At 56.3% G+C, this 9,800-nt stretch overlaps 1 protein-coding gene across 2 annotated transcripts; it reads left to right on the top strand.

Moving 5' to 3' along the window:
• Window positions 1-1,213: 1,213 nt before the first annotated feature.
• IRX2 (iroquois homeobox 2) lies at window positions 1,214-6,509 on the top strand. Of its 2 annotated transcripts, XM_060146845.1 has the most exons (5): window positions 1,214-1,530; window positions 2,899-3,304; window positions 3,602-4,327; window positions 5,145-5,220; window positions 5,919-6,509. In XM_060146845.1, the coding sequence occupies exons 1-4, from the start codon at window positions 1,282-1,284 to the stop codon at window positions 5,195-5,197; spliced, it is 1,434 nt and encodes a 477-aa protein (XP_060002828.1). In that variant the 5' UTR covers window positions 1,214-1,281; the 3' UTR covers window positions 5,198-5,220; window positions 5,919-6,509. The 2 variants fall into 2 exon arrangements, with proteins under 2 accessions (XP_060002828.1, XP_060002827.1); XM_060146844.1 differs by lacking the exons at window positions 5,145-5,220; window positions 5,919-6,509 and having other exon boundaries at window positions 3,602-5,136.
• Window positions 6,510-9,800: the final 3,291 nt, after the last annotated feature.

The following is a 9,800-nucleotide window of genomic DNA, read 5'->3' as shown; positions in this document are numbered from 1 at the left end:
AGTGACAGCGAGGCTTCACGTCGTGCCAGAGGCGGTCTGTCCAGTGACAATCATTCCCCAGAGTGTTTTACAACACACATCCGAAAGAGGAGTCAACTTATTGAAACAAAATAAAATAAAACTCTTTGGAGGGGGTGGCGTCTTCCCGGACGAAGCACTGGAGGCGTGGGCTAAAACGCTTCCTAGAGCGGAAAGTCCTAACACCCCGGGACCGGCCTGCCACTACGTACTTCGGGGCAGAAAGCTCACCTCAGGGCCCTCCTGGCAGTTCGCAACGAAAGTGCCCCGGATCCGGGTCCCGCGGGGACACGCTGGGCGGCGCGGGGCCGGAGACCACACGCGAGGCCACGCGGGGAGCTTCGCACGGCGCGGCAGGCAGGGTGGAGGCAGGAAGGTGGGAGTCCGCGCCACGCACGGGACCCGGGAGGACCCGGGCCTCGGGTGCCACACTCCCGCCCCATCACCCGCGGCTCTCGGCCCTGGCACTAGGGTCCTGCGCTCAGTCACCCGGGCGGAGAGGGGGCACGGGCCATTCGTCCCCCTAAGTGGCAGCCCGGCGGCCTCTGCCGGGTTCTCGCGGGCCGAGCTGGGGGCGGGGCAAGGGAAGGGGGCCAGCGCGGCTGGGTCTGGGGGTCTGGCCGAGGAAGGTGGGAGGGCGGGTGCCGGGAGTCCGCGCGAGTGGGAGGGGGTGCGCACTGCTCGGCCCCGCCAGGCTGCGGGGCCGCGAGCCGCGGGCTGGGTCTGCGCGAGAGGCGACTGCGCCACAAAAGCCTGCGCGTCGCTATCGCCTCCTCCTCCCTCCTTCCTCCCTCCCGCCGCCCGCTCCTCCGCCCCCCTCCCCGGCCCGTCTCCGCCCCTCCCTCGGCCGCGGCCTGGCGGCTTGAGCCGGCAAAGCGGGCGGGGCAGGGGAGGGGGCGGGCGCCCGAATATGCAGATGAGCTCGTGACGGACAGCTCTGCGTTCCAATGTCCCTCGGAAACTCGAGCGCTCCTTCCTCAACTCCTCACTCCCGAGTCCAGACTCCCCCAAACCCCGACCGCCGGCCTGGCGCGCGGCTGCGCCCACCGGCTCCGCGCTGCCGCTGCCGAGGCCGCCGCCGCCGCCGCCCAGCTGCTCCCCCGGCCCGCGGGCCGCCCGGGCTAGTGAGCAGGCCGGCCTGCCTCGGCCGGCGGTCCCCGCGCCCGCCGCCGCCGCGCCGCGCCCCGGCCGGGCGTGGATGGAGGGCGCCGCGCGCCCTGCCCGCTGTTCGGCGTGACGCGGGCCCGGCGCCCCGCGCCCACCATGTCCTACCCGCAGGGCTACCTGTACCAGGCGCCCGGCTCGCTGGCGCTATACTCGTGCCCGGCGTACGGCGCGTCGGCACTGGCGGCGCCGCGCAGCGAGGAGCTGGCTCGCTCGGCGTCGGGCTCGGCGTTCAGCCCTTACCCGGGCTCCGCGGCCTTCACCGCGCAGGCGGCCACGGGCTTCGGCAGCCCGCTGCAGTACTCGGCCGACGCTGCCGCCGCCGCCGCCGGCTTCCCATCCTACATGGTAACCGCGCGCGGGCGGGTGGTTGGGCTGGACGCGGGACGCCGGGCGCGGAGACACTGATCAGGGCGCTGGCGGAGCGGGGCCGGGGATCCGCGAGCTGGGCCGCGGGGAACGTGCCGTGGGAAGTGGCTCCGCAGTCGTCGACTGGGGTCGCCGCGCTGCTGGCGGGACGAGAGGCCAGGACAAGAGGCAGGGCGGTCGGCCGGCGACGTCCTGAGCGCGGGCCGAGACTCGCGCTCCACGCCCTTCCACTCGGCTGCAGGGGTCATTTTCCCCAAGAGCCTGTGAAGTGCGACTCCGCTGGGCTCGGGATGGGATCTGTCCTGGGTGGTCCTTCCTTCAGGCGCCGAAGCTCGGCCAGCAGTCCGGAGCGGGCCGGGGCTCGCTTCTTTCGGCGCGGGGCGCGAGGGTCGGCGCCACTGGGGCCTCCGGGGCGATTACCGAGTGTTTAGCATCTACTTGTAGGGGCTTGGGGTCACTGGGTTGGGGAAGGGAGGGAGCATCGGCAGAGGCTCTGGGGCCCGGCCCGGCCGCCAAGATCTCAGCCTTAATCTGTCCCACAGGCCATGCTTCGGAAAAACGTGTCGGCCGGCGTTTGGCCAGCTAAGTGCCGCCTCGGTCCCTTGCGCACCGAGAGCAGCTCCTGCTTCCCCGACCCGGGGTCGGCCCGCGCTCCTCGGGGTCTGCAGCTGGGCCCGGCCGGGTGTGGCAAAGTGCATTTTAGATGATGGAGGCCGTAACGGGGGCTTGTGGCCACCTCCCGCCCTCGGCGGAATTCCAGGGCAGCATTGGAGTTGCTGGGGCCTCGGCGAAGGCTGTAAAAGTCTCGAATTTAAACGTTAAAGGCTGAATTAACATGCTAATTACCACAGATTGGAAGAATTCGAAACGGTGACTGGCTTCTGAGTTGCAAATTGGATTTGCCGAGCTTTAGGGCGGTGAATAGCGGAGCGGGGGCTCTGGGGTAGTTTTTTAACCATATAAGGGCGGGGGAGGGGGAGTAGGGGAGGCAGCCGCACTTAACATCCAGAGAAATTTAGATATCAGGAAACTACCTGTGGGCCTGTGTGTGCGTTCGTATTTGTGTACGTCTGTACTGGCGGCCCAGGGGCGTTTGGGGGAAGATGCGTCGTTTTAGGAAAGTGAAATAGTTGGAAATTTTGATAATAAAACCGTATCGCTTTTCTTGATCAACAGCTGGCCTTAAATTACCCGCTGAGTCCTTTTGCTCTGTTGCCGCGGGAAGCGCAGCTCTAGCGCCGGAGGCATCGTGGGAAAGGCGGCCACGGGCGGGCGGAGGGGTCGCCTTGGCGCTGACGCCTGGCAGGTCCCCAAGCGACCCGCTGACCAGGCTCTTGTCGGTTGCAGGGTGCGCCCTACGACGCACACACGACCGGGATGACGGGCGCCATCAGCTACCACCCTTATGGAAGCGCGGCCTACCCGTACCAGCTCAATGACCCGGCCTACCGCAAGAACGCCACGCGGGATGCCACGGCCACGCTCAAGGCCTGGCTCAACGAGCACCGCAAGAACCCCTACCCCACCAAGGGCGAGAAGATCATGCTGGCCATCATCACCAAGATGACCCTCACGCAGGTCTCCACCTGGTTCGCCAACGCGCGCCGGCGCCTCAAGAAGGAGAACAAGATGACGTGGGCCCCCAGAAACAAAAGCGAGGACGAGGACGAGGACGAGGGCGACTCGGCAAGGAGCAAGGAGGAGAGTCCGGACAAGGTGCAGGAGGGCACCGAGACTTCGGCGGAGGACGAAGGTGAGAGGGGCCGAGGCGGGCGCAGGGTCGCGGGGGCTTTCTTCCCAGGCGGGGCGCCAAGGTGAGGTCAGGGAGGATGAGGTCGGGCGGGGGGGCGGGTGCTGCTCGCCCGACGCTCCACGTTCGGGCCTGGAGCCTCGGCCGCCTGGCAGCTCCGGGGCCGAGCAACTCCTCCTCGGTGAGCGCGTCCTGGGAGGTCGCGCTCCCTGGAGGACGCGGCTCGGGTTGGGTCGAAGTGAGGGAGCAGGTGGGGCAGAGAGCCCCCGGGTGCCACAGACCGTGCCCGCGCCCCTGCAGGGATCAGCCTGCACGTCGACTCGCTCACGGATCATTCGTGCTCCGCCGAGTCGGACGGAGAGAAGCTGCCGTGCCGGGCCGAGGACCCCCTGTGTGAGTCGGGCTCGGAGTGCAAGGAGAAGTACGACGACCTGGAGGACGACGAGGACGAAGACGACGAGGGCGAGCGGGACCTGGCGCCGCCCAAGCCCGTGACCTCGTCGCCGCTCACCGGCGTGGAGGCGCCGCTGCTGAGCCCCCCATCCGAGGCCGCGCCCCGCGGGGGCGGCGGCGGCGGCGGCGGCGGCAAGACGCCCCTGGGCAGCCGGACGTCGCCGGGCGCGCCGCCGCCCGCCAGCAAGCCCAAGCTGTGGTCTCTGGCCGAGATCGCCACGTCGGACCTCAAGCAGCCGAGCCTGGGCCCGGCCTGCGCGCCGCCGGGGCTGCCAGCGGCCGCCGCGCCCGCCTCGTCAGGGGCGCCGCCGGGCGGCTCGCCCTACCCCGCGTCGCCGCTGCTCGGCCGCCACCTCTACTACACGTCGCCCTTCTACGGCAACTACACAAACTACGGGAACTTGAACGCGGCTCTGCAGGGCCAGGGTCTCCTGCGGTACAACTCGGCGGCCGCGGCCCCCGGAGAGGCGCTGCACGCGGCGCCCAAGGCTGCCAGCGACGCGGGCAAGGCGGGCGCGCACCCGCTGGAACCCCACTACCGGCCCCCCGGCGGCGGCTACGAGCCCAAGAAAGGTAGGCGGCCTGCGGCCCGCGGGGCCCTGGGGGAGGGGGCGCCGGCGGGTCCCCGGTTGGTGAGCACCCTTGAGGAGCCGGGGAAGGGGCCGGGGGACCTGTAGGTCTGGCCGGGGAAGCTTTGTCGCTTACAGGAGAACAGGAAGAAGACAGGACGTCTTTGGACGGTGGTTCTTGGACTGCAAGTTAGAAGTGAAGGGGTGGTGAGGGCAGAAAGGGGGCGGAGGGCCAGGCGATCCTGCCACGCAACGGGACTTGCCCCCTTATAGCTGACTTTTCATTTGATTTATCATTATTACCGTTACTAGTATTCTCGTGACTGCTTTCGTTTGGGCAAACACAGATTGCCCAACATGCAGCTGACAGCTTTCCCCCTGCTGACTGAGCCTACGCTTTCTGTTTTTTCTGTCCCTTTATAGAGTCTCAGCTGAATCTCCTCTTCTGCCTTTGGCTGGAAGGAAACAAAACGTTCTAGTTCTTCCCAGAGGCCTTAGTTTTTAAATCTTCAAAATAGAAAGCGAGAGCCTATTTTCTTTCTCTCCTTTTCTTTATATTGTCTCTGTTGCTCATAATGCAGGCTTGAGCTGATAAGACCTGTAAAAGGAGTCAAGGGGGAGAGAAAATGAGATCTCGGAAACATGACCGAAGTCTGTCTCAGGCAGTGGTGGTGGGGACAGCGGGCTCCCCCAGACTGCTCGCTGGGCGCAGGGGGCAAGGGCATGGCGAGCGTGGGTGTGCAGGCTGGTGGCTGTGCTGCTGTCTGGGAGACTGATGGCTCTGGGGGTGGGTTCTGACTAACTGCCCCCTCCCCTGACAGATGCCAGTGAGGGCTGCACCGTGGTTGGTGGAGGCCTCCAGCCCTACCTATAGAAGGGCCGCACACAGCAATGCAAGTAAGTGGGCTCCCTGGGGTTCCCCCTTACCCCTTGGGGAGCCTCCCCGAACCAGTTGCCCTGTAAACTTGCTTAATGTGTATTTCTTGCTTTTTGGCACGGGGTATGAGGACAGAGCACTGCAATCTTCCCCCTTTGTTTTGTTTTGTTTTGTTTTGTTTTCCCCTTTAAGTGGGAGGGGATCCATGCTCTTTTAGAGAGTCCTTTTTCTGCTCAAGTTCTGCTTTACAGAATCACTCCTTTAACTGGAATGTATTTATTGCTGTTGTTTTCTCTTTGGAAAAAATAGATTCTTAAAATCTGGATATTTGTATGCAATTTGGAACTTTGTTTTTTAACTATGCTAGACCCTTAATAGACACTTGCTTTGATGAGCGAGTGCCCCTGAAACTTGGGGTATCAAACACCTTTATAGATGATCTTCGCAGAGTCAGACTGGAGAGACATAGAAGGACTAGTCTAGCTTTTATCAGGCTTGTCCCTATGTCCAGATGGACTAGGTAGGGCCGTGCAGTTCACCTGGCTGACAGCGGCAACTCAAAAAATACCCACTTTACAAGTAGGCACGATTACTAATCACAGATCTTGGAGATGGGAAAGAGGCAAGGCCATTTCAGATGGACTCCTTTTTAGAATATGATGATGTTGGCATGGGACTGAAGGATTTGGGATGATTTGGTCTTTTCCTTGGTCCACAGGTAGGTGTCACAATTGCTTTGGAAAAAAAGTCAGCAGGCCATTCTCTCTTCCCAAGTTCATAAATATACAGATGTATTAAAAAAAAATGATCTCTAAATCCGGACCACATCTTGTGCCACTGTAAACGAGGAGGATCCACAGGGCACTGCCAACCCACAGACTCTATCGGAACAGACTTTTGTTGGACATATGTGAATTTGTTGGCATAGTATAGCTTCCCCAATGTATGTGTGACTTTTGAAAACAATCTTTTTTCTCAGGATATCTTGAATTGATCACTTCATTGCCACGGTATATATTCTATAGGTGTGATAGGATTTACTGTAAAGTTTATTTGTAAAAGATGTACACAGTAGAAATAAAACGTGATTATAGAACTTGAGTACTTAAGAAGTGGAAACAAATTTGATATTTATTTTTATAATGATATAAAGCTTCTAGTAATTTATGCAAGTTGTATTGCAATGGAATCTAAACCTTTTGTAAATAAATTCTGCCTGGTTTTTATTTGAACATTGCTGGTTATATAATCTTTGTTGGTTGTTTAACAAGAATTCTTTACTAATTTATATCTTAAATTGTAAATAAAAGCAAACTAGTCTACAACAATGTGGTGTCTGGGGCTCATTTGTCCTGGAAGAGTGATTTGCGTAGGGAGTCCTGGTGATAGTAGCCCCTCTGCCCAGGTGATCTGACCTCAGTCTTTTTAATGAAAATGTGTAAAATAATCTCTCCCTTCTGCTCCTACAAAAAGGCAGATGGAAGAGACGTACACAGTAGGGAGATATGTATGGTTTTAGGTTATTTATGTACACATGCATTGCAAGAAAATTCAGATTTTGCGTTCTGAATATGAAAATGGTTTGTTAGTATACATTTTAAAAGCCTGGCAAGATAAAATGATCTGATATGCCGATGCGTTCGGATCCATTTTATATTTATTTCTGGTATAGGCTTATTGAACCTTCTCAGTAACTAGAGAATTGCGATAACATGGATAATAGTTACACCCTCACCATAAATTATTGAGGGAAATAATTGTTTATCATAACCTTGAATTATCCAAATTGGCGTAGATTATTCAGATTTATCAGATGGCTTCTTAACTCTCCTTTTCATATAACTCACATTAAACACACAGCGAAAATCTGGGAGGAGCGATTTATTTTCCTTACAGTGACTCTTACCCTTACCCTGGGGGGAAAGAAAAGTTTAAAGAACCTTAGCCTATTGCCTCGTTATTGTGTTACTATCTAATGATAGGACAAGTCTAGAATTTGTAGTCAGGGAACATATTCCCTTTGATTAGTATCATAAAAGCAGCAAAACTGTCACTTTAATTTTCAGCAAAATTATATGGATATCCATATAATATAATTTCAGAAAAGGAATGAACAATCATTTATTTCCTCTCCAAAGATAAATTGAGTGAATATAACTTACGGTTATAAAACAAGAATAATAGCTTCTTAGATTGCCCTTTAATCAATCATACACTTATTTTTCAAGAGGTTCATCTATTTTATTCCATGATTAATAATGTTGCAGCCTGAGAGCATTATTGGATCCCAGCGGGGGTCATCCCGGATGCTTTTAGCTGCTTTGGAATGGTCAGTTGGGGTTCATTATGGGCTGATATTGAACAATTTATAAAATCTTGTCTACACGTCTGCCAGCTCCGATAGGCCGACGTGTCTGAGGATGGGAAATTGCTGGACCAGTTGATATTGACAAACGGAGCTCTCTCCAGTGGCTTTTTGTGCCTTAGAAATTAGTGGCCTCTTGCTGGGGTCTTGTTAGAAAGGGTATTTGAAAGTAATCTTAGACACTTGAGGCAAATCCAGGGGGCTGTGAACTGGTCACAGCGCCACGCCTGTGGGGAGGAACGGTGGGGTCTGACTGCCAACGGAGACGCAGGCCAAGGTTTCGGTTTTCTATTACTTCTCAGGCATTTTGTTGGCTTTGAGTAGATAAGCATTTGGAGGTTAGCAGAAAGCGAATCTCTGGGGGTACACAACTATTTTTTTTCTCCTTCCTGCCTCTCCTAGTAAGAGACCTTGACATGTTTGGATCTGAGCTCTCTCTTGGCAACAGGGAAGATTTTTCACGTGGGCAGCCTGGTTACTCTGTGGCAGCATGTCTGGAAGAAAACAAATTCGAGTCTGTGGACATAAAAGTGAGGCGGGAGCTCCTTTGCCTGTTTTTGTCTTAGATGAAAGCTTTGTAGAATTACTGTGAAGATAATGATTTCCCCTCCAGATAGCATTTGACATTGCCATACGAAGGCGTTAAGTAGTTTTGCTTTTATTAATATTAGCTATATTTTCTAAATCAGCAGGGAATACAGTGCACATGGCAGCAATATCTGCTATATGCAATATTATAATTTGAATATTTGAAGACTTCAGTGAAAAGTATGAAAGTTAACAATATTCAACAAATTAAGCACTGAAAGACCATGTCCCCAGTGAATATACACACTGAGGGCACTCCATCTCTTAAAGAAGTGTGGAGTGGAGAAGTAGGAAACCCAGGCAAAAATTGGTCTCCTTGCACATGTTCAGAAATTGAAGCCTGGATAAAAGCTGTCTCCCTTTGGAACTGAAGATTGTTTTACCTGGACATGTGATCCCTTCCCTACACACACACACACACACACACACACACACACACACACACACACACACCCACACCCACCCACACACACCCACACACACCCACACCCACCCACACACACACACACACACACACACACACACACACACACACACACGGCAGCCCTCCGCTCAGGGACAACGCATACCTTTCAATGGGTGAAAACTCAAAGCAGCGCAGGAGATTAGCCCAGGCTAACGAATCTTCTTTGATGTTTATAAGTCCAACAAATTATCAAAGATTTCCATAACTTACCCACCCTGCCTCCTGACCTGAATTTCTTTCTGGAAAACTTGATTTTGAAATGTGCTCTAAGCACATAAAAGCTGCAGGTGTTTAGCGGGATCTTTTTAAGGAAATGCAGAGTGGGGTATGGTTTCTCCACGAAATCCTTAGGGAAGATGAGGGAGAAAGAGAGACCCATAGAGACACAGACACAGAGACAGGGAAGGAAGTTGCTGCGTCTGATTTTTATCTTTTGCTTTAAAATCGAGCTAATCAAACATTACGACCTGGCCTACGAAGACTTTCGCAGATGTTAGCGGAGGCGGAGGAGAGGGGGGCGCGCAGTGGCGAGCACGCGGGGCCTTGGGGACGCGGGCCTGGCCCGGCCTCCCGCCCCTCGGCTGGGATGCAGCCCCGCGGTCCGGCTTGCCGGCCTCTGCCCCGCGCGGCCCCGGGTGCTTTAAAGCAGATTTATCGGAATTCGCGCTTTAATCTCAGGTGGGCCCCGGGGCCGGGCGCTGCTGAGAGCAAGGGGAGCGCTTGCCCGGCGGCCGCAGGCTCCGCGCCCGTCAAATGTCAACATTTGTTCCCAATAAAAGAGTTATTGTTTCTGCAAAGCTGCCGGGCAACTGCCTTTGAAACTTAAAAAGAACTTCATCCACCTTTGTCTGCGGCGAGGCCGCGGGGGCGGCGGAGAGGAAAGGGCCGGGCGCCCGGGCCGGGGCTCCGCGCATCCCGCATCCCTCGCTGCCGCCGCCGCCGCCGCAGCCGAGCAGGTCCAGGAAGCGCGGAAGCGGCCGGGTGCCCGCGAGGCTGTCCTCCCGCGCGTGGTTATTCGGCATCTTTGGATCTGGCCCTTGCGCACCGCTGCGGAAAGCGCGGACGGAGCAGCCGCCCTCCACTGGCCGCGTGCGTTTTAGGGTCATTTAAAATCGCACTGAAATATTATCAGAGGCTAAGAGTCAAGTCGACCCTTTTGTTTCTTAACGTGACGGAATAAA

This window comes from Lagenorhynchus albirostris, chromosome 3, assembly GCF_949774975.1.
Source record: "Lagenorhynchus albirostris chromosome 3, mLagAlb1.1, whole genome shotgun sequence".
NCBI lineage: Eukaryota > Metazoa > Chordata > Mammalia > Artiodactyla > Delphinidae > Lagenorhynchus > Lagenorhynchus albirostris.
The sequence above is the reverse complement of the archived record's forward strand: the minus strand, read 5'-3'. Positions and strand labels throughout refer to the sequence as shown.